Below are 24,031 nucleotides of genomic sequence, written 5' to 3' on the forward strand. Positions count from 1 at the left end.
TTCCTTCCACATTCCTTTCTCCATGCCCCCAGGAAGACGATCATTGTCTGTGGACACATATTTGCCATTTAATTTGGGTTAGGATCCTTGGATCCTTTTTCACAGGGACGCAACCTGAAGACTCCTGTGTGGCCCACTGTTAATGGTTTGGGTGTCTGGGAGTAGGCTACTACAATAACTGTTTTTGACTTTGTGAAGTTAGATGAAAAAGCTTCCACCTCGTGTGTATATGGTGATTGTAAACATGGTGCCATTTACCTCAAACAACACTTCAGAGATACTGAATATTGAATGCAAAGATGGACACTAGGGGCTCCATTTCATGATGGGTCATGCTCAATTGGAAGAAGACAGGACCATGACTGAAGAGGAAAAGGATTCTCCGAAGAGGGGAATATGAAGGAAAAATAAGGAGGATAGAAATATGAGACAGACATGATGAGATTTTCTGAGTCATGCTGGAGCTGCATGTCACGGAGGATGTCCCCTCTTAAGGAGTTAGTCAAAGGACAAACTTGAAAGTAGGAAGTAGCTGATCAGGGAGCTTTTGTTCATTAGGGAGAGATCCTTAAAATCCCATAATGGCAAGGTTGGAATGATTTCAGTAATCCCCTACTTCAAATCCCTGATCCCTCCTTAAATAAAAGTGCCTGAGGACGCCTGGGTGACTCAGTCGATTGAGCCTCCAACTTTAGCTCAGGTCATGATCTTGCAGTTCATGGGTTTGAGCCCTGCATCCAGCTCTGTGCTGACAGCTCGGACCCTGGAGCCTGCTTCAGATTTTGTGTCTCCCTCTCTCTCTGCCCCTCCCCTTTTCATGCTCTGTCTCTCTCTTTCTCTCAAAAATAAATAAACATAAAAAAAAAAAAAAACAACTAGAAGTGCCTCATTGGTAAACCCCAGTAACAAAGGGGTAGTTTGGAACTCAAGTGATCCTTCCTTTGGGGATATTTTGAGTTTGGGAGGTAGTTTCAATCTGAAGAGTTATATTTGGAATAAACAACCTTGCATTTTCCATAGATGGGCTCTTAAAATAACGTTTATGATGGGGCGCCTGGGTGGCTTAGTCGGTTAAGCGTCCGACTTTCGCTTAGGTCATGATGTCGCGGTTCGTGGTTCGAGCCCCGCGTCGGGCTCTGTGCTGACTGCCAGCTCAGAGCCTGGAGCCTGTTTCAGAGTCTGTGACTCCCTCTCTCTCTGACCCTCCCCTGCTCACGCTGTCTCTCTCTCTCGTCTAGAAATAAATAAAAATATTTAAAAAAATTTAAAAAATAACGTTTATGCTTAATCACTGTTAAAATAGACCAGGAAAAAAGTCCATGTTCCTCATATGCCAAAGGTGCTCCCAACATAATTTGAAACGCAAATGCAGAGGCATGTGAACAAGTGCTCTGTGCAAGGTGCTGTGTTGAGGGGGACAGATGAAAATAAAGAATCCCGGCCCTTTAGCTCAAAATCTGGTTAAGTGAAAACTCACTTAGGTCTTGGTGATAGTGTCTGGAATCTTCTTTTTAGGAGAGGTCCTGAGTGTTTTTCGCTCAGAATCTGGCTCTGTTTTGATCCCAGACCATAAAACTGGAGCTTGGATGGAGGAAGAGGCAGATCTCAAAATAGGACCAGAGCCTGAGGGAGTAAGAGCTTGAGGCGAGAAAATCTAGTGGTTCTCCAGTTACAAAGCATCTCAATTCTTGAAATAGCTTTATTTTACTTAATGACGATTTAAAACACTTGCAGCAGTTTTCTGTTCCAGAGTAACTGTTGCTAAGGGCAGGCGGCTCACTGCCAGGCCCGGCGAGTCCTCGCTCGGCTCCACACGGCGCCCCGCGGTCGGCAGGGGTCGCGCGCACCCCGCTGGTGCTGGCGGCGCTGCCCGGAACCGGGCTGGGTCCGGGAAGAGAAAGCGAAAGCGGCGGGCGCCGGGACTCCCCAGTTCTCAGGGCGTCGCGGGCAGACAGGACCGGGGAAACGAAGGTGAGCCTGGGCGAGCGGATTTCAGAGCTCGGGGCTCAGCACGTAGCAGAAAGCGCTCCGGAGCCTCAGTCCCGAAGCCGCCTCCGGTGAGTTCCTGGGCCCGGAGCCTGGAGCTTTAACGGACGCCTCCCAGCCCATCACCCGCTCCGCGCCCCTTGCTTTCTGGACCCCGGAGAGTGCAAGGGAGCCGGGCGGGGACCGCAGGGAGGCTCTTCGGAACTCGGCTGCGGCGGGCGGGTGGGGGCTCGGGAGAGGGGGTCACGGGACTTTTTTTTTTTTTTAAGGATGAGGCTCCCTCTGCCCGGCAGAATGTCTTGTATGGTAGGAGGGAGGTAGTGATGGGCACCGGGGCCCCAGGGGATCTTTCAGGGTAGAGATGGGTAAAATGAGAACCCGGTGGACGGTTTGGCCCAGCCGGGGTGGTGAGGATAGGGGCAACGATTGGGACCCCACCTCTGTAATTCTTCATCTTGCGCCCGTAGATAGCACCATGCGCTTCTCTGGCCTGAGACCCTGGGCCTTCCTGCTGTTGGCCGACTTGGCTCTCCTCCGGCTGCTTCAGGGGACTCTGGCAAGTCTGCTTCCCCGAGGGCTTCCGGGCCTGTGGCTGGAGGGGACCCTGCGACTCGGAGGGCTCTGGTGGCTGCTACAGGTGGGAGGACTACTGGGACTGGTGAGAACACTGCTCCCCCCGCTCTGCCTGGTGACCCCGCTGTTCCTCTCCCTGAGGGCCCTGGTCCCAGGTGCCTCGAGCGCTCCCCCAGTCAGAGTGGCTTCCGCCCCCTGGAGCTGGCTGCTGTTGGAGTACGGGGCTGCCGGGCTAAGCTGGACCGTGTGGGCGCTGCTGAGAGCTCCAGGAGCCCAGGAGAGGGGGCAGGGCCAGGAGAACCACACAGACTTGATGTGGAAGCTGCTGAAGCTCTCCAGGCCAGACCTGCCTCTCCTCCTCTTGGCCTTCTTCTTCCTTGGTGGTGCCGTGTGGGGTGAGTCAGGAGGGCATCGTGATTTGGGGGGTGGGCAAAGGCCCTTGGGGCAGGCACATTTATCTGTTCTCCTTTGTGCCTCTTTCAGGGGAGACATGGATCCCTTACTATACTGGTCGTGTCATTGACATTCTGGGAGGTGATTTCAAGCCTGATGCCTTTGCCAATGCCATCTTTTCCATGTGCCTCATATCCATTGCGAGGTAGGTGATGTTTGACTGGTCCATCTGGTAGTCCCACGCCTTTACAGGGACCCTCCATTTCCCAACTCTGTTTTCAGATCCTTTTGTTCACAAAGCATAAAATAGTTAAACTAAAACATGCACGTGTTTATTCACCATTCTGTTTCACACACCCATTTACTCAACCCAACATTATATTTACCCAACATTATACTTCCATTTCATACTCACTACTCTTTGCTGAAACCAGTGACTGTGACTCAAAAGTACTTATTGATCAAGCCACTGCTTTCTTTTCTTTTTTAAATCAGTCCTCTATTCTTTGTTTCTTTGTAGCATTTGGTATTAGAGTAATGTCTTATTATTGATCTCTTTCTGTGGTTAGCTTTTATAAACTCCCTTTCTACTTCCCAATTCACTCTACCTCCTCTAGAGAACTTTTCTCCTTTGCTGGACCCTCAAATATAGTCTCTCCTTATGACTCAGTTCTTTGATTTTAAGAACATGTTTTCCTCTTGGGCTAGCTCAGCTCATCTGTACAGGTGACTCCCAGATCCATATTTCTACACCCAGCCCCAGTCTTATAATCTGGTTGCCTCCCTGTCGTTTCCATTGGGTAACCCCCTCTCATCTCACACTCCACATACCCAGAGCTCAAAATGTATCATACTCCCTCCTGGTCTTCTTGAAAGTGGCTCCCTCTTCTTATTCCCATTTATGAAATGATCAATTTCCTAGGCTCCAAGCAACAGTATCGTTGATGCCTTTCTAATGTTCAGACACTAGCCCAATCACTCTCTGCTTTCACAGTGTTTTTCCTGTGGCTTTTTCCTATCCATTCTCACTGTGATCGCCAGAATTCAGACCTTCCTCATTTTATATCCGACTACCCCAGTAGCCTTCTAAACAGGGTAACTAGGTTTGTATTAGATGCCATATTTTGTGAGGTACTTGCTTCTATGCTTTCACATTTTTCCTTTAAGTTTTGTTGTAAAAATGGTTGGCCTAAGAGAAATTTTAAACACCAGGGACAGGAGAGGTGAGGGGACAGCATGACTCCGGGGCTCCAGAGAATGGGAGGGCAAGGGAGTTCATTGCTGTGGTTCCCACAGTAAAGTATGTGGGACGAGGAAGAAAGACTTCAGAGTGGGGAGGAAAGAGACCAAGACAGAGGGGAAGGCTGGAGGGACAGCACCGAAGGAGGCCAGGTCAGAAGCAAGTCATAGGCTATTTCTCTTGACAACATCTCTTCATTGCTGTTATAGTTTCCCCTTGTGTCTTGCATGGATTGAACCCCATAAATACTCATGCATTTGTATGTGTTATGATTTTGTTTCCATGTCTAGCTCACTGTGCCCTGTTTTTTGTTCCTCTGTTTATTCCTGCCCTTCCCCTTGTCTCCCTTTCTGTTTATCTTCTGCCTTTTGTGGTACACTTTCTCCAACCTGTGTTTCTTGTCATTCCATCTTCTCTCTTCTGCTTCCCTCACTCGTTCCCTCCTTCCCTGCATCCGTTTCCCATTCATCCCCCTTCTCCTCCCTACCCCACAGTTCACTGTGTGCAGGCTCCCGAGGAGGCTTCTTCACCTTCACTCAGTCCAGTATCAACGTGCGGGTCAGGGAGCAGCTTTTCTCCTCCCTGCTGCGCCAGGACCTCAGTTTCTTCCAGGAGACTAAGACAGGTGGGGCCTGGTGTCCAGGCGTGGTATTCCCCTGGACATTTTTTGCCCCTCAGTTACCACTGCCCCCCTTCCCCCCAAACACCCTTTCCTCCCACCTCCACCTGTGGGCCCACACAAGGAGCTGCTGTGCTCTCTTTGGGACTGAGTAGTGGGCTGGCTTCTACTGGTCTCTCTGCAACTGAGGGGGGTGTTTGGGCGAGGGGGCTGTGTCAATGGGGAGGATTGGGGGGTGTCTCTGGGGCTCTACCATTACATACCATTTCCTCATTGGCTCTGTCCTCCCCAGGGGAACTGAACTCAAGATTGAGCTTGGATACCAAAATGATGAGCAACTGGCTTGCTTTAAATGCCAATGTGTTCTTGCGAAGCCTGGTCAACGTGGTGGGGCTGTATAGCTTCATGCTCAGCCTGTCCCCTCGACTCACCCTCCTCTCTCTACTCGAGTTGCCTCTGGTAATAGCTGGTGAAAAGGTGTACAATGTCTGCCATCAGGTATGTGTGGCTGTTAGGGAATCTTCAGGGGGAGAAGAAAGCTCTCCCAAAGATCTTCTCTTCTCAGCCCCAAGAGCAGCAGTTCTGACAGGCTTCAGAAGGGCCCTGACCCTGGGACTTATATAAGTGTGTGTGTGTGTGTGTGTGTGTGTGTGTGTGTGTGTGTGAGACAGAGAGAGAAGGAGACAGGGAGGAGAGGGAGCATTTTTCTGGGGAGAGGATAAACTTCTTTTTTAAATTAAAAGTATTTTATTTATTTTTAAATAAATAGAGAGCACACTGAGAGAGCAGACAGAGGGGGACAGAGGATTAGAAGCAGGCTCCATACTGACAGCAGAGAGCCTGATGCGGGGCTCAACTCATGAACCATGAGACCATGACCTGAGCCGAAGTTAGACACTCAACCGACTGAGCACTCAGGCGCCCTGAGAAAGGATAACTTTTTATCAGATTCTCAAAGGAATCTATCCATACCTTCCCCACAAAAGATTAAAAATGCGGTCTTGGAGGGTTTTAGATAGAGTTTTCCCCTTTATAACTAGGAAAGGGAATTTGGATGGAGGGTGAAGAAAGTAGAGACACGCAGTCAGGAAGTCCTGAGTCTGAATATCAGCTCCACTTTCTCTCCTTTTAGAAAAATTGTGGTAAAGTATACATAACATAAAAGTTACCATTTTTAATATTTTAAATTATCCCATTTCAGCGGCATTAAGTGCATTCCACATTGCTATGCAACCGTCACCACCCTCCATCTCCAGAACTTTCTTCATCTTCCCAAGCTGAAACTCGGTACCTAGTAAATAATAACTCCCCGTTTCCTCTCCTCCCAGCCCCTGGCAATGACCGTTCTACTTTCTGTCTCTATGAATTTGATTACTCTAGATATCTCATACAAGAGGGATCGCATAGTAGTTGTCTTTTTGTGATTGGCTTATTTCATTTAGTGTAATGTCCTCCAGGTTCATTCATGTTGTAGAATGTGTCAGAATCTTCTTCCTTTTTAAGACTAAAAATACCACATTTTATTTATCTATTGCTGGACACTTGGGTAGCTTCCGCCTTTTGGCTGTAGGGAACAATGCTGCTGTGAACGTGGGTGTGCAGATATCTGTTTGAGCTCTGCATTCGGGGTTTTTTTTTTTTTTTTTTTTGGGGGGGTATATACCCAGCAGTAGAATCACTGGGTCATATGGTAACTCTACATTTAATTTTTTTTTAATTTTTGTGTTTATTTCTTATTGAGACAGAGAAAAACAGAGCGTGAGTGGGGAAGGGGCAGAGAGAGAGGAAGACACAGAATCCAAAGCAGGCTCCAGGCTCTGAGCTGTCAGCACAAAGCCTGATACGGGGCTTGAACCCACAAACTGTGAGGTCATGACCTGAGCTGAAGTTGGACACTTAGCTAACTGAGCCACCCAGGCGCCCCTCTACATTTAATATTTTGAAGAGCCGCCATATTGGTTTTCACAGTGCCTGCATCATTTTACATTTCCACTGGCAATACCCATAGGTTTCTATTTCTCCACATCCTGCTCCAGCGCTTGTTATCTTCTGTTTGTTTCTTCTTTATTACATGCCTCAGTACTTACTTATCATATAACTGGAAGTTTGTACCTTTTGACCATCTTCCTCTAATCAATCTCCCGCCCCTGCCTCTGGTCTCTGGTAACTGCAGATCTGATGATCTCTTTTTCTGAGAAAAAATTTTTTCTTTAGATTCCACATATAAATGACATCATATAGTATTTGTCTTTCTCTGTGTAAGCTCATTTTACTTAGCATAATGCCCTCAAGTTCCATCCATGTTGTCACAAATTTCAGGATTTTCTTCTTTTTTATGACTGAATAAAATTCTGTTGTATATGCAATGCGTAGCACCTTTTAAAAAATAAGGGCTGGGGAACCTGGGTGGCTCAGTGGGTTGCCGCCTACTACGGCTCAGGTCATGATCTCATGGTTTGTGAGTTCGAGCCCCACGGTGGGCTCTGCGCTGACAGCTCAGAGCCTGGAGCCTGCTTCAGATCCTGTGTCTCTCTGTTTCTCTACCCCTTCCCCACTCATTCTCTCTCTCTCTCTCTCAAAAATAAAAAACATTAAATTAAAAAAAATAATAATAAAAATAAGGGCCATCCTAATGGTTATGAAGTGATATCTCACCATGGTTTTGATTTGCATTTCCCTAATGACTGGTGGTGTTGAGCATCTTTTCATGTGCTTATTGGCCATTTTTATATATTTTGTGGAGAAATGTCTATTTAAGTCCTTTGCTCATTTTAAAAATTGGGTTGTGTTTTACTTGTTGAGTTGTAGGAGTTCTTTCAATATTCTGGAGATTAGCCCCTTATCGGATACATGATTTGAAAATGTTTTGTCCCATTCTGTGGGTTTCCTTTTCTCTCTCTGTTGATGGAGTCCTCTGATACACAAAAGTTTTTAATTTTGCTGAAGATCAAGTTATCTGTTTTTTCTTTTGTTGCTTGTGCTTTAGGTGTCATATCCAAGCAATTACCACCAAATCTAGTGTCCTGAAGATTTGTCTGTATGTTTTCTTCTAAGAGTTTTATGGTTTTAGCTCTGGTTTAGGTTTTTGATCCATTTTGAGTTACATCCCCACCTTTTGTTAACTAGCCATGGCCCCTTAGGAAAGCTACCCCATTTTTCATTCAGACACTGAGAGTGGTGTGGATTACCTTAAATGAAGGGGCAAAAATAGCCTGTATCTCCCATACTACCTAGCACTGAGAGCTTGGTAATATTTTGTTCCCTCCCTCTCTACTCTCATTAGTCCTTCTGGAAAGAAATGGAGGAAGAGGGAAAGAGGACAGTTTCATATTTTTAGGTGGATCAGCAGAGCATCCCAAGGGCAGGAATGAGACCTAGGGGTCTCCTGTCTTCTCTTAAGTCAGCCTCTTATGTCCCCTGCCCCGCTTTTCCAGGCAGTGCTCCAGCAGATCCAGAGCGCGGTGGCAAAAGCAGGGCAGGTGGTGCGAGAGGCAGTTGGAGGGCTGCAGACGGTGCGCAGTTTTGGGGCCGAGGAGCAGGAGACCTGTCTCTATAAGGAGGCCCTAGAGCAATGCCGGCAGCTGTGGTGGCGGCGAGACCTGGAACATATCCTTTTTGGGCTCTTCCAGAGGGTGAGAAGACTGCAGGGCAGAGGATGGAGGGGGAGGGGTGGGGGGTGGCGAGTGGGAGGAGGGGGTTGGGGCCTAAGGGAGTGAGAAGAGGTGGGGGTGCAGGGTAGGACTTAGGGAGGGGCAGGGAAAGCAATGGGAAACTTCCAACTCATCCTGGGGTCTGTGCTGTTCAATGTGGTAGGAATGGGGAGGGCAAAGAATGTGGACTCTTTCTCATTGGCTTTCTCTCTCTCTTTTTTAAAGTTTTTTTAAAAAAATTATTTAGAGAGAGAAAAAGAAAGAGAGCATGAGCAGGGAGCAGGAAAGGGGCAGAGAGAGAAAATTCCAAGCAGCAGGCTCTGCACTATCAGCGTGGGGCCAATTCGTAGCTTGAACCCACAAACCATGAAATCATGACCTGAGCCAAAATTAACAATCTGGCACTTAACAGACTGAGTCACTGAGACGCCCCTCTCAGTGCCTTTCTTTTCACCGTCTAGATGCTGTGTTTGGGAATGGAGGCGCTGCTGCTGTACCGCGGACTGCAGCAGATTCTGGCTGGGGACCTCACCCAGGGTGCGCTGGTCTCCTTTCTGCTCTACCAGAAGGTGGCAGCTGGTCAAGTGCATGTGAGTCAGGAACCTGTGCATACAAGTTTGTCCCCCTGTTTTTCTCTCTGGCCTCTGGGCCTTCAGCTTTATTTACTCCCCTTAAAAATACAAAACAAAACAAAACAAACCCCCAACTCATTGTGTTATGGAGAATTTCAAACATATGCAAAAAAAAAAAAAAAAAAGATAAGCTATGATTAACATGCATGCACCCTCACCTGCTTTAAAATTCTCAACTCCTGGCCAGGCTGTCCCCTCTGTACCCCCACCAATATTATTTTGAGGCAAATCGAAGATATAGTTTTATCTGTAAATGCTTCAGTATGTATCTCTAAATATCTCTATATTTACAAAATCTAAACACAAAGCCCTCATCACACACACACACACAAAGTCACAGTAATTCCTCAAATTCATGAAATACAGTGGTTTCATACAGGTGACATATGTGTATGTACTCATTTATTTCTCACTTGTGCATATGTGTGGGATGTCGGCCATGAATGCTCAGTGCCTAGACCCATTAAATTATTAGGGTTTGCAAAACGGTGACATGTTACCATTCTTCCACTTACTAGCCAGAATCCATCTATATGCAGGGAGACCTCCCGTCATCTACTCTTTGGTTACCCAGTGGCACAGGTTGAGTAGGAAAGGCAAAATAGCATTTAGTTCTTTCCTAATGTTTACTAGTTTTCAAAAAATAATTAGTTACTTGGTCTTGGTCTTTATTGTATAGTTTCTCTAGATATTTGTGAAACATCTTATATGTATGGAGAATTGGGCTAGGTACCCTGGTGGCTGTAAAGATGAGGTGGGCACCCCTGCCTTCTTTTAAGGAGCTCTCTATCTAGTTAGGCAAGACAGAAGTGTGTACAAGTGTACAGAACAGCAATTGGAAGATTCTGGGGATAGAAATAGTGCCATATGAGAGGGATATGACCTCTCCTTCCTTTCTATTACAAATTGGCACAACTGGGGTATTGGATTGCCTTTAAATTCCATCTGAATTATACATTTGAAGGTAGAGAATCCTCTTTGGATGAGGGAATGAGAGGCTTGGCCTGGGTGGGGTGTCTCAGGGGAGTATGTGAGGAGCTGGGGAGTTGGTTTCTGGTGAAGCTACATTTGGTTAGCTGACCCCTCCATTTCTGTTTTCCAGGCCCTGGTATACATATGTGGAGATATGCTCTGCAACATAGGGGCTGCTGAGAAGGTTTTCCAATATTTGGACCGAGAGCCAAATATGCCTCCTTCGGGGACACTGGCCCCATCAACTCTGCAGGGGCTTGTGGAATTCCAAGATGTCTCCTTTGCATATCCCAACTGCCCTGACCAGCCTGTGCTCAAGGTGTCTGAAAGGGGCCAGAGGGAGGGAACTTGGACCCCTCGTGCCCAGGGAGCAGGGCCTGTAGACTAGTTGCCTCTGAGAAGTTGATCGTACCTCTGAAAGAAAGAGAAGGGGAGGGTCCAGAGGCAAACCTAATTGTTTCTTGGCTTTTGTAGGGGCTGACATTCACCTTACGTCCTGGTCAGATGACTGCACTGGTGGGGCCCAATGGGTCTGGAAAGAGCACAGTGGCTGCCCTGCTGCAGAATCTGTATCAGCCCACTAACGGGCAGGTGCTGCTGGATGGGAGGCCCATCTCCGAGTATGAACACTGCTACCTGCACCAGCAGGTGGGTGTGGAGGGAGAAATGGGTTAGGAGGAGATAGGAGGGAAGGACCATGTGCAGAGAGCATGAGAGATCCATGGAAGAAACACAAGGAGCCCATTCTTATTTTTGAATATTCTTTAAAAGTTTATTTATTTATTTGGAGAGAGAGAGAGAGAAAGAGAGAGGGAGAGAGAGAGAGAGAGAAAGAGAGAGGGAGAGAGAGAGAGAAAGAGAGAGGGAGAGAGAGAGAGTGAATGGGGGCAGAGCAGAGAGAGAGAGGGAGAGAGAGAGAATCCCAAGCAGGCTCCATGTTGTCAGTGGAACCCAACTCGGGGCTCGATCTCCTGAACTGTGAGATCATGATCTGAGCCGAAATCAAGAGTCAGACTCTTAACCAACTGAGCCATCCAGGTGCCTCACTAAGAGTCCATCCAAAGGGAGATAGACAAGGAGGTAAGGAGGATCCCTGCCATGGGGTTTACACACAACCCTGTGCTCGCATTGCCTCTGCACAGGTGGCTTCTGTTGGGCAAGAGCCTGTGCTCTTCTCGGGTTCTGTGAGGGACAACATTGTTTACGGGCTGAAGAGCTGTGATGATGAGAAGGTGGTGGCTGCTGCCCGCAGTGCCAGTGCAGAGGGGTTCATACAGGAGATGGAGCATGGACTGGATTCAGGTACCTTCAGTCTGAAGAAAAACGAGCTTATTCTTGGAGGTGTGGGTTGTGTCCCCGCAGCTCCGTGTCTGGTGTTGTTTGGCTCTGACTTCTCCTTCCCCAACACCAGGAGTTCTTTAGTTGCCCATCCTGTCCGGGAGTCTTTGTTCCCAACAGCCAGTGGAAGTAGTTTTCTGTGAGGGCAGCCCCTGCAAGTCCTCACACCAGCTCTCCTACCCCTTGATTCATCCTAGGGGAAACCCCAGTTGTACACTTGCTCCGGCTCCTAGGGAGGATGTTGTCATGGCCATTGGTATCTGAAGAGAGGGATTTCTCTGTTTCTTCAGATGTAGGGGAGAAAGGGAACCAGTTGGCTGTGGGACAGAAACAATGTCTGGCTATCGCTCGGGCACTTGTGCGGGACCCTCGAGTCCTCATCCTGGATGAAGCCACCAGCGCCCTGGACGTCCAGTGTGAGCAGGCCGTAAGTACTGGTGTGGGAGGGCGGGACAGCGGGACCTGAGGGGGCATGTTTGAAGGACCAGCCTACGCAGAATTGGGCGGATGAGTCTCTGTGCCTTTTCGGGGCGCGGGGAATGGAATGGAGAATACCGTGTGTGGGAACACGCCGTCTTTCTCCACAGTTCCCTTTTCTATCCACCCCCTGCAGTAGGACAGCTGAGAGGGAAGGGCAGTGCAGACTTGACTTTGCACTTGTTCCAACTTTCTGGTCTTCCGTGCCTTTTTCACCCTATGCCACAACAGATGGTGCCCAATTGGGATGTGGTGCCCATTCTATTCTTACCTTTCTGAGATGTTGTGACCCTCCCCCTTAGCTGCAGGACTGGAGATCCCACGGGGACCGAACGGTGCTGGTGATCACGCACAGGCTGCAGACCGTGCAGAGTGCAGACCAGATCCTGGTGCTCAGGCAGGGAGAGCTGCTGAAGAACACTCAGCTTGCCGAGGGGCAGGACCTCTATTTCCACCTGCTGCAAATGCAACCAGAGGACTGAGGCCCCAGGACGCCAGGCTCTTCTCATGGCCACCTCCATGACTCAGAGCAGTTCGTGCTTTCAGTTTTCCTGGGCTCTGTCCCTGGGTAGTCCTTCCGAGGGCTGGTGGCATGCTGGAAGTTTGGGCCACGTGTGCTCTTATTGTGACTGGGAGTTGGGGGGCTTATCTGTGACCAAGCGTCTCATTTCTCTAGTGCTGAGTAGTGTATTGTGACATAATACATCTATTTAAAAATTGTTTCCTTACTATGTAAATGGCACATATTCGCAAAACTAACCCTTGTTTCACTTTCCAGAGGTAACCAAGGTGACTGTTTTGCCAGCTATCCTATCAGTGTCTTATCTGTTCTTTGAGATAAATATTAGCTAATATTTGCCAATGAGATAAATATTCACCAGGTTACCTCTCTGTATCTTTCTCCATTCTCACTGATGTCTGTACGGTATGGGGTGGCGGTAGAGCACACTTCCCTAATTAACAGTGTTAATGAGACATTGATAATATCTACCATTTATTAGAGTTTTAATATAAATAGGAAGTATGCTCAATGTTTTTCGGGTATTATCATATTTAGTCCTTTTCCTCTCAACCCTATGAGGTTGGTTATTATTATCCCCATCTTACAGATGAAGAAACTGAGTCTCAAAGAGATTAAATAACTTTTCTAAGGTTATACAGTGGTGGAGTTGAGTTGAATCCAGGTCTGATCCCTGAGTCCACAATCTCAATGAACAAATTATATCCTGTGTTCATAATCTTGAATTCATAATCAGATCAGGTAAATAGCTCTGAATCCACTATCTCTCTCTAGTCCCCTTGTTATTATAACTTGCACTTAGTCTTACGGGCATCTGGATGGCTCAGTCATCTGAACATCCAACTGTGGATCTCAGCCCAGGTCATGATCTTATGGTTTCGTAGGTTTGAGCACCGCATCAGCCTCTGTGCTGACAGTGCGGAGCCTGCTTGGAATTCTTCCTTTCTCTCTGTCCCTCTCCTGCTCGAGCTTTCTCTGTCCTCTCTCAAAATAAATAATTAAATAAGAACAAACAAACAAACAATTTTCATTTAGTCTTAGATGATTTCATCACCAAAGAAGTTTCCCCACCATTGGTTCATCTCCTTCAGCCATTCTTCATGAAGTCACTGTTTCCCTAGCAGACATATAGGGTGATGTCACTTCTGTAAAGTTATTCAAGTGATCTTCATTCCTTTCTCCTCAGATCTTTCTCAGAGCATGCAAGGTTGTCCAGCCCATTTATAGCCCCATTTCCTATTGCATTAAGCTCCAGCCACAGCTAACTTCCTGCCCTCCTAATGTCTTTGTGCCTTTGCATATGGTGTGTTCTTGCCATTCCCTGAACCACCCTCCCAATTTCCCCCAAGTTCCTCCAGATTTAACTCAGGGGTCAGGTCTTTCAGGAAGACTTTCCTCATCTCCTTAGTCTGGAGAAAGCGCTTTTGTTGGTGCAGAACTTACCTCTTTCACAGCCTTTATTAAACTCTATCCTCTGACCCCTTTATTCTTCCACTAGACTGTGAACTTCTGGGTGGAAGGCCGTATTTCTTATTAAGCTTCCTATTGACTACCTGGCACATAGTAGACAATGAGCAAATGTCTGTTGCACAAATGAGTAAATCTCAGTTCTCCCTACACATGCCAACCACTGAAATTTCAAAGCCGTGTACACTAATGCCTTTTGGGAAGGGCTTACCTTTGAAGGTTCCTATTCTAGGAAAGAGAAACTTTCACATTTCCAGAAACAGCAGGTACTTTCCAGCTCAAGGAAGTCTACTGTTCTGGATTTTTTTTTTTTTTTTTTTTTTTGCCTGGCAACTGTTGGGAACAGGGTGGGGTGAAAGTAAGTAGTTTCTTATGCAGATAAACCTTTGTGTCATTCTGCTTCATTTGTTTGTGTCTCGAATATCATTGAACATGAAATACCCGTTTGGAGGGAGACGAATCTGGCCTGATTCCTTTCTTCCTCTATTTATACAATGGGAATAATAATTCCTGTATCTCCCAACCTTATGGAAACTGCTGCCTTCATGGAAGAACATGGTCTGTTAAAATTCTTTAAATCTTCACTATAACAATACCCATAGACTCCTAATACTTTAAGCCTGAAAGGATCTTAAAAATAACTAGCAGCCAAATTTTATTTTACAGAAAGGGAAACCAGCCTGAAATCACACAGCTACTCAGTGATTGAGCTGGGAAGAAAACTCAGGCATCCAGATGGGCAGTTCGGAAAGATGTATCAGACCTTAGGATCTTAGGATATCTAGAAAGATGGTTATCTTAAGGAAACTCCCAGGTAGGCCTGATGTCAGGGACACATTCTGAAAATGTCCCTGGCGGTCAAAGTGTGGAACTTAGGCAAATGCCTGCAAGTGTGGTCTGCCTGGTAACCACAGATATTATTAATTCTGGTCTGTTCCTGAGTTCTAATTATCTTTTTTTTAATTAACTAATTAATTATTTTATTTACATCCAAGTTAGTTAGCATATAGTGCAACAATGATTTCAGGAATAGATTCCTTAATGCCCCTTACCCATATAGTCTATCCCCCTCCCACAACCCTTCAAGCAACTCTGTTTGTTCTCCATATTTAAGAGTCTCTTATGTTTTGTGTCCCTCCCTGTTTTCATATTATTTTTGCTTCCCTTCTCTTATGTTCATCTGTTTTGTATCTTTTTTTTATAGTTTATTGTCATGTTGGTTTCCATATACCACCCAGTGCTCATCCCAACAAGTGCCCTCCTCCATGTCCATAACCTATTTTGCCCTCTCCCCCACCCCCATCAACCCTCAGTTTTCAGTATTTAAGAATCTCTTATGGTTTCCCTCCCTCCCTCTACTTAACTATTTTTTCCCCTTCCTCACCCCCATGGTCCTCTGTTAAGTTTCTCCTGTTCCACATTTCAGTGAAAACATATGGTATCTGTCCTTCTCTGCCTGACTTATTTCACTTAGCATAACACCCTCAGAGTTCCATCCACGTTGCTACAAATGGCCAGATTTCATTCTTTCTCATTGCCATGTAGTATTCCGTTGTATAGATAAACCACATCTTCTTGATCCATTCGTCAGTTGATGGACATTTAGGCTGTTTCCATGATTTGGCTATTGTTGAAAGTGCTGCTATGAACGTTGGGGTTCATGGGCCCCTATGCATCAACACTCCCGTATCCCTTGGGTAAATTCCTAGCAGTGCTACTGCTGGGTCATAGGGGAGTTCTATTGTTAGTTTTTTGAGGAATCTCCACATGTTTTCCAGAGGAGTTGCACCAGTTTACATTCCCACCAACAGTGTAGGAGGGTGCCCATTTTCCCACATCCTCGCCAGCGTCTACAGTCTCTGATTTGTTGATTTTAGCCACTCTGACTGGCATGAGGTGGTATCTCAGTGTGGTTTTGATTTGTATTTCCCTGATGATGAGTGATGTTGAGCATCGTTTCATGTGTCTATTGGCCATCTGGATGTCCTCTTTGGAGAAGCGTCTGTTCATGCCTTCTGCCCATCTCTTCACTGGAATGTTTGATTTTGGGTGTGGAGTTTGGTGAGTTCTTTATAGATTTTGGATACTAGCCCTTTATCCGATATGTCATTTGCAACTATCTTTTCCCATTCCATCTGTTCCCTATTAGTTTTATTGATTGTTTCCTTTGCCGTGCAGAAGCTTTTCATCTTGATGAGGTCCCAATAGTTCATTTTTGCTCTTGATTCCCTTGCTTTGGGGGATGTGTCAAGTAAGAAGTTGCTGCGGTGGAAGTCGAGGAGGTTGTTTCCTGCTTTCTTCTCTAGGGTTTTGATGGTTTCCTGTCTCACATTCAGGTCCTTCATCCATTTTGAGTTTATTTTTGTGTATGGTGTAAGAAAGTGATCTAGTTTCATTCTTCTGCATGTTGCTGTCCATTTCTCCCAGCACCATCTGTTAGAGAGGCTGTCTTTTTTTCCATTGGATACTCTTGCCAGCTTTGTCAAAGATTAATTGGCCATACATTTGTGGGTCCAATTCTGGGTTCTCTATTCTATTCCATTGGTCTATGTGTCTGTTTTTGTGCTAATACCATACTGTCTTGATGATTATAGCTTTGTAGTAGAGGCTAAAGTCTTGGATTGTGATGCCTCCCGTTTTGGTTTCTTCTTCAATATTACTTTGGCTACTCGAGGTCCCTTGTGGTTCCATACAAATTTTAGGATAGTTTGTTCTAGCTTTGAGAAGAATGCTGATACAATTTTGATTGGGATTGCATTGAATGTGTAGATTGCTTTGGGTAGTTATGACATTTTAACAATATTTATCCTTCCGATTTATGAGCATGGATTGTTTTTCCATTTCTTTGTGACATCTTCAATTTCCTTCATAAGTTTTCTATAGTTTTCATCATACAGATCTCCTCTATCTTTGGTTCGGTTTATTGCTAGGTACTTTATGGTTTTTTGTGCAATTGTGAATGGGATCAGTTTCCTGATATCTCTTTCTGTTAATTCATTATTGGTGTATAAAAATGGAACAGATTTCTGTACGTTGATTTTGTACCTTGCGACTTTGCTGAATTCATGAATCAGTTCTAGTAGGCTTCTGTTGGGGTCTGTCAGGTTTTCCATGTAGAATATCATGTCGTCTGCGAAAAGTGAAAGTTTGACTTCTTTACCAATTCTGATACCTTTGATTTCCTTTTGTGGTCTGATTGCTGATGCTAGGACTTCCAGCACTATGTTAAACAACAGTGGTGAGAGTGGACATCCCTGTCGTATTCCTGATTTCAGGAGCAAAGCTCTCAGTTTTTCCCCATTGAGGATGTCTTTCTCTGACTGACTAATTTCACTTAGCAGAATACCCTCCAGTTCCATCCATGTAGTTACAAATGGCAAGGTTTCATTCTTTTTGATTGCTGAGTAACACTCCAGTGAATATATATACCACATCCCCCACATCTTCTTTATCCATTCGTCCATCCATGGACATTTGGCTCTTTCCATACTTTGGCTATTGTTGATAGTGCTGCTATAAACATTGGGGTGTGTGTGCCCCTTTGAAACAGCATACCTGTATCCCTTGGATAAGTACCTAGTAGTGCAATTTCTGGGCCATAGGGTAGTTCTATTTTTAATTTTGTGAGGAACCTCCATACTGTTTTCCAGAGTGGTTGCACCAGTTTGCATTCTCAAAAACAGTGCAAAAGAGATGCTCTTTCTCCCCATCCTTGCCAAAACCTTTTGTTGCCTGAGTTGTTAATGTTAGCCATTCTGACAGGTGTGAGGTGGAATCTCATTACGGTTTTTATTTGTATTTGCTTGATGATGAGTGATGTTGAACATTTTTCATGTGTTGTTAAGCCATCTGGATGTCTTCTTTGGAGAAGTGTCTATTCATGTCTTTTGCCCATTTATCCACTGGATTGTTTGTTTTTTGGATGTTGAGTTTGATAAATTATTTATAGATTTTGGATATTAACCCTTTATCTGATATGTCATTTGCAAATATCTTCTCCCATTCCACTGGCTGCGTTTTAGTTTTGCTGATTGTTTGCTGTGCAGAAGATTTTTCTTTGATGAGGTCCAGCAGTTCATTTTTGCTTTTGTTTTCCTTGGTTCTGGAGATGTGTTGAGTAAGAAGTTTCTGGCCAAGGTCAAAGAAGTTTTTGCCTGCTTTCTCCTCTAGGTTGATGGCTTCCCATCTTACGTTTAGGTCTTTCATCCATTTTGAGTTTATTTTTGTGTATGGTGTAAGAAAGTGGTCCAGGTTCATTTTTCTATATATTACTTTCCAGTTTCCCCGACACCATTTGCTGAAGAGGCTGTCTTTTTTCCATCAGATATTCTTTCCTGCTTTGTCAAAGATTAGTTGGTCATACGTTTGTGGGTTCATTTCTGGGTTCTCTATTCTGTTCCATTGATCTGAGTGTCTGTTTTTGTGCCAGTACCATATTGTGTTGATGATTACAGTTTTGTAATACATCTTGAAGTCTGGGATGGTGATGACTCCAGCTTTGGTTTTCTTTTTCAAGATTGCTTTGGCTATTTGGGGTCTTTTCTGGTTCCATACAAATTTTAGGATTATTTGTTCTAGCTCTGTGAAGAATGCTGGTGTTATTTTGATAGGGATCACCCGAGTTCTAATTCTCTTCATTCACTTCACCTACCTGCCAATACCATTTCATCTTCTGGCCCCTTAACTTCCCTTTCTTGTCACTTATCTTCAGCATCTTTCCCATTCAGTCATATTTTACTCTTTCCAAAGGAAGAGGGGAGACCTTAGGAAACTCTCATAGATTTTTTTGGAAACCCCAAAAAACCTCCTACCCCATATTCTTTGCCCAGTGTGGAAATTGCATTGAATTTCAAGTCCTTTATGCCCCAGTCCAATTGGGTAACCCACTTGCAGTCTACCAGGGCAGTTGTGATTCAAGAGGAGGAAGAGTGGAGTTGTCAGCATTTTGGGGAAAGGACTAAGGAGTAGGGAAAACAAAGATCTTCCCAATTTTGGGTGCTGTGTGAGTCCAAAAGCACCCCATTATATTGAGTCTGATGCCCATCTGGTGGTCCTAGGAAATTCTGGGTTTTGAACCTATAGCTTTATGGACTTGTAAATTGTAATAATTTTAATGCCAGTAATCATTCAAGTGCTATGCTAAGTGCCTGACATATATCTTCTTACTTTATCTTCAAGATAATCCTATGTGGCAGATAATACTATATCAGTTCTAAGAATGAGAAAATGGAGGTTTAGCCATATTTACTAACTCCCCTGCATTACAAAAGTTTGGAAAAAGTGGCCTCTGCCCAGCTTTACTACAAAACTCCTCAAAAGAGTTGCCTACACTCCCACTATCTGCTTACTTTCTTACTACTTCCTTTTCTAAAGATACAATTAATTTGAATAGGCCTTTATATTAATGTGATTTAAAGTTCAAAAGCCACAAAAAAGTATACAGAGGAAACTCTCACTCCCATCCTTCCCACGGTTTGCCAAGACCCCTTGCATACACAATCCATGTTCCAAACTTTATGTTTGTCCTTTCAGGGAAATCATGAAAATTTAAGCAAATATGTGTATATGTTCTTATTCCCTATTTTTACAAAGAGCAAGTCTTTAGATCCACTGTTCTGAACATTATTTTTTATATTTAGAAACATATGGCTATATAGTATTCTATTTTATGGAAGTACCATATTTTATTTAGCCTGTCTTCTCCTATTCATGGGTAGTTAGACTATTGGAAGTCTTTGGTTTTATAAGTAATGCGTTGTAATACACATGTGCAAGAATATCAGTAGGATAAATTCTAAAGGGGGAGTTGCTGAGTCCAAATGTAGATACATCACTACTATTGATATGTCTTGCAAAATTGTCTTAATAGAGGTTGTATTCATGCACAGTCCCATCAGCAATATATGAGTTCATCTGTTTCCCCACATTCTCACCAACACAAAGTGTTGTTATTCTTTTTAATTTTAAATTTTATTTATTTATTTTGAGAGAGAGAAAGACAGCCTGAGTGGGGGCAGGAGGGGGGAGTTCCAAGCAGGCTCCACACCATCAGCATAGAGCCTGATGTGGGGCTCAAACTCATGAAACCGTGAGGTCATGATCTGAGCTGAAACCAAGAGTCTGGCATTTAACCAACTGATCCACCCAGGTGCCCCAAGTGTTCTTAGTTTTTTAGATTTCATTAATGTAATAAATAAATAAATGTAATAAATAGAAAGTAATGTCGTATGGTAGTTGTCATTGTTTTTCTTTTATTACCACTTACGTAAGAAGGATTCTAAATTCAGCAAGAATTGGAACACAAGAAGCAAAGACGAGAAACACACACACACACACACACACACACACACAACACCAGCAGCAAAACATCTGTCTAAAATGTTGGTAAATTAGGGAAGCCTGGGTGGCTCAGTTGGTTAAGTGTCTGACAGTCAAACTTGGCTCAGGTCATGATCTCACAATTCTTGGGACTGAGTCCCATGTTGGGCTCTGTGCTGACAGTGTGGAATCTTCTTGGGATTCTCTCTCACCCTCTCTTTCTTCCACTCACCCACTCATGGTTGCTCTCTCTCTAAATAAATACATTTAAAAAATAAAATATCGGTATTGGGAGATCAGAATAAGGTATGAAAATGACTATGGCTTTAAAAATCACTGACAGATATGACTATTAAATTTAAGAAAATGATGGAACAATCACAACATGAAAATGAGGCAGATAAAGTAAAACATTCCTAAGCCTTTGTTCTGTTTGGAAGAAGGGTAAAGATTAACTGTGGATGTTGTCAATTTAGGTAGTCATGTTAAAAATGTAGGAATAACTCTTAACTAATAAAATTAGAATTTAAAATTCTCTTTTATTTATTTTTATTTAAAAATGTTTTATTTATTTTTTGAGAGAATTAGTGTGAGCAAGGGAGGGGCAGAGAGAGAGAGAGAGAAAGAGGATCTGAAGCTAACAGGGTGGCAGCAGTGAGCTCGATGTGGGGCTCAGACTCAAGAATCACAAGATCATGACCCAAGCTGAAGTCGGATGCTCAACGGTGGAACCACATAGGCACCCCTAGTATTTAAAAATCTTAAGCCAGTAGGAGGAAATTATAGAGTACTTCAAAATGTAATGAAGTTAGGGGCGCCTGGGTGGCTCAGTTGGTTAAGCATCTAATTTAGGCTCAGGTCATGATCTCGCGGTTTGTGAGTTCAAGCCCCGGGTCAGGCTCTGCGATGACAGTTCAGAGCCTAGAGCCTGCTTCAGATTCTGTGTCTCCCCCACTCTCTGCCCCTCCCATGCTCATGCTCTGTCTCTCAATAATAAATAAACATTAACATTTTTAATGTAATCAATTTAATATGAATGATGAAAGGAGAAAAATAGGAAGCAAAGAACATAACAAAATAGAAAACACAATAATAGTAAAAACAAATTCAGATAATTTAATAATCACAGTAAATGTAAACAGTTTAAATATGGAATTAAAAGTTTTTCAGATTAGATAAATAATACAATTCTCCCACCCTTATCTATGGGGGATATGGGATATCCCCCAGTAGATGCCTGAAACCATAGATAGCAACTGAACTCTATGTATATTTTGTTTTTCCTATATGTGCATACCTAGGTAAAGTTTAATTTATAAATTAGGCAGAGTAAGAGATTAGCAACAGTAATTAATAATAAAATAGAACAAATGTAACAATATGCTGTAATAAAAGTTTTGTATTGTCTCTCTTTCAAAATATCTTATTGTACTATACTCACCCTCTTCACCTTGTGATGATGTGAGATGATAAAATGACTATGTGATGAGATGAAATGAGGTGAGTGATGTAGGCATTGCAACCTAGCATTAGGCTACAATTGATCTTCTGACCTGATGTCAGAGGGAGGATCATTGGCTTATGGGCGGTAGTTGGACATATGTCACTGAAACTTCCAAAAGTGAAACCGTGGGCAAAGGGATCACAAAATCCAGTTATATGCTCTTCATATTAATCACAAAGAAAACCTAAAGGTATGAAAAGCCTAAAATCAAGACATGCAATAAGATAACACTAAGAAACTAACACGAACAGAAGACAATGCTTATGGTGACTTCAATATCTAAAAATACAGTCTAAGACAAAGGCGTTAGTAGAGACAAAGACAATCATTGCATAATGACAGCAAGAAGTCACTAGAACATTACTGGGGCGCCTGGGTGGCTTAGTCGGTTAAGCGTCCGACTTTCACTTAGGTCATGATCTCGCGGTTCGTGGGTTCGAGCCCTGCGTCGGGCTCTGTGCTGACTGCCAGCTCAGAGCCTGGAGACTGTTTCAGAGTCTGTGACTCCCTCTCTCTCTGACCCTCCCCTGCTCACACACACTCTCTCTCTCTCTCTCTCCTAGAAATAAAATTTAAAAAACATTAAAAAATTAAAAAAAAAAAGGAAGTCACTAGAACATTACACTAAAACAGGGTCAACCTACATGTAGCAAAAATGCCACAAAATGTGTAGGAAAATATAGACAGAGTTATAAGAATAAATTGGCAAGAAGAAATGGATTTCTCAGTAATTATAGATTAAATGGAAAAATGAGTAAGAATATAGAATAAACTTACTAATGGACTTATCTATAATATCTGGGAGTTTAAAGATACCTCTACTTTTTTTAAAAAAATGTTTATTTATTTTTGAGAGAGAGAGAGAGAAAGAGAGACAGAGCATGAGCAGAGGAGGGGCAGAGAGAGAGGGAAACAGAATCTAAAGCAGGCTCCAGGCTCTAAGCTGTCAGCACAGAGCCCAGTGGGAGCTCAAACCCATGAACCATGAGATCATGGCCTGAGCCATAGCTGGATGCACAACTGACTGAGCCATCCAAGCACACATAAAGATATCTCTTAAAATGGGTAAATAAAGTAGTAGTTTTTAGAACATATTTAAGAGTACAAAGGTAAACACAAAGAAAATGGAAGAGGAGGGGAGGATGTAAACTAGCACTTTCATGATGTTCATGACTAATAGGAACTATCTAAAGAAAGAGGAAACTAACTATATTAGTTAAGAAAAAAATTATCAAATATACACCTTTTAAAATACTGTATCTGAAAAACTATAATAAGACATGAGACACAATGAGGGGTACCTAGGTGGCTCAGTCAGTTAAGCATCTGACTCTTGATATTGTCTCAGGTTGTGATCTCAGGTCGTGAGATAGAGCCCAGCATCGGGCTCTGTGCTGACAGTGGGGAGCCTGCTTGGGATTCTCTCTCTCCCTCTCTCTCTTTGCCCCTCCCCTGCTTGTGCTTTCTCTCTCAAAATAGATAAATAAACTAAAAAAAAAGAAAAAAAAGAAAAAGAAAACATGAGACACAATGCAAGATTTTCTAAAAGAAATACTCATATAAACAACATATTTAACAGAATAATATTACTTACAGGTCACAAATTACACTGAATCTATTTGCTATATTAATTGTAAATGAGCTTACTGATATATAAAATAAAAATACTTTTGAGTTAGATTGAAAGAAAAACCTCTGCTGTTTGCAATATACATAAACAAACAACAAACAAACAAAAACCTCAAAACACCTAAAATAGAGTGACTCAGAAAGGTCCACTCATTTATTCAAAAAATAAACTATGGGAAAGGCATGGGAGAATGTAAACATAAAGGAAGCAGAGCAGAGGTCATGATACTATTATTAAACAGAAGAAATTCAAACAGAAAAAACTTGAGTGAGACAAGAAGGCACTTTATAATGTAAAGTGTGAAATCCATAATGCATATATAAGAGATATACTTTTAAGTTCTAAATAGCACACAAGCAACTCTCATAAGTTTGAAATTAAGGGAGATATAAGGAAACTATTCAGAAATGTACTAGTGTTAGCACATTTAATTTACTTTTCTCAGTGGACAAAAATAAGTATGATCAGAGAAGATACTTCAACAGTATGAAATTAGATCTGATGGATCTACATTAAACTTTATTCACAAAAAATAGCACATCTTTTCAAGTTCCAGCAGGACATTAATGAAAATGTACTACATATTATGGCACAAAAAGCTTTAATAAATTCCTAAAAGTAGAAATGCTATTGATACTATCCTCTGACCATAATGGAACAAACTGGATAATTATTTAAAAAATCAGAAAAGATAAATACTTCTCCACATGAA

The 24,031-nt window shown here is 43.4% G+C and overlaps 1 protein-coding gene across 2 annotated transcripts; it reads left to right on the forward strand.

The window, feature by feature from the left end:
- The first annotated feature begins 1,896 nt into the window (after positions 1-1,896).
- On the forward strand, positions 1,897-12,911 carry TAP2 (transporter 2, ATP binding cassette subfamily B member). 2 transcript variants are annotated; one of them, XM_039241771.1, is made up of 12 exons: positions 1,897-2,057; positions 2,454-2,954; positions 3,043-3,157; positions 4,687-4,817; positions 5,104-5,309; positions 8,246-8,443; positions 8,923-9,051; positions 10,196-10,384; positions 10,540-10,713; positions 11,208-11,367; positions 11,694-11,830; positions 12,183-12,911. In XM_039241771.1, exons 2-12 carry the CDS (start codon positions 2,462-2,464, stop codon positions 12,360-12,362), a joined length of 2,112 nt encoding a protein of 703 aa, XP_039097702.1. In that variant the 5' UTR covers positions 1,897-2,057; positions 2,454-2,461; the 3' UTR covers positions 12,363-12,911. The 2 variants fall into 2 exon arrangements, with proteins under 2 accessions (XP_039097702.1, XP_039097703.1); XM_039241772.1 differs by having other exon boundaries at positions 1,900-1,971.
- Positions 12,912-24,031: the final 11,120 nt, after the last annotated feature.

This window comes from Hyaena hyaena, unplaced genomic scaffold, assembly GCF_003009895.1.
Source record: "Hyaena hyaena isolate Hyena2069 unplaced genomic scaffold, ASM300989v1 scaffold_202, whole genome shotgun sequence".
NCBI classification, from domain to species: Eukaryota; Metazoa; Chordata; class Mammalia; order Carnivora; family Hyaenidae; genus Hyaena; species Hyaena hyaena.

What these genes read in the sequence shown, in the direction of transcription:
- TAP2 (XM_039241771.1), top strand. Translation starts at nt 2,462, where the DNA reads ATGCGCTTCTCTGGCCTGAGACCCTGGGCCTTCCTGCTGTTGGCCGAC. An exon ending in CTTCCAGGAGACTAAGACAG is followed by an intron (nt 4,818 to 5,103) that starts GTGGGGCCTGGT and finishes TGTCCTCCCCAG; the next exon opens with GGGAACTGAACTCAAGATTG. An exon ending in ACGTCCAGTGTGAGCAGGCC is followed by an intron (nt 11,831 to 12,182) that starts GTAAGTACTGGT and finishes CCTCCCCCTTAG; the next exon opens with CTGCAGGACTGGAGATCCCA.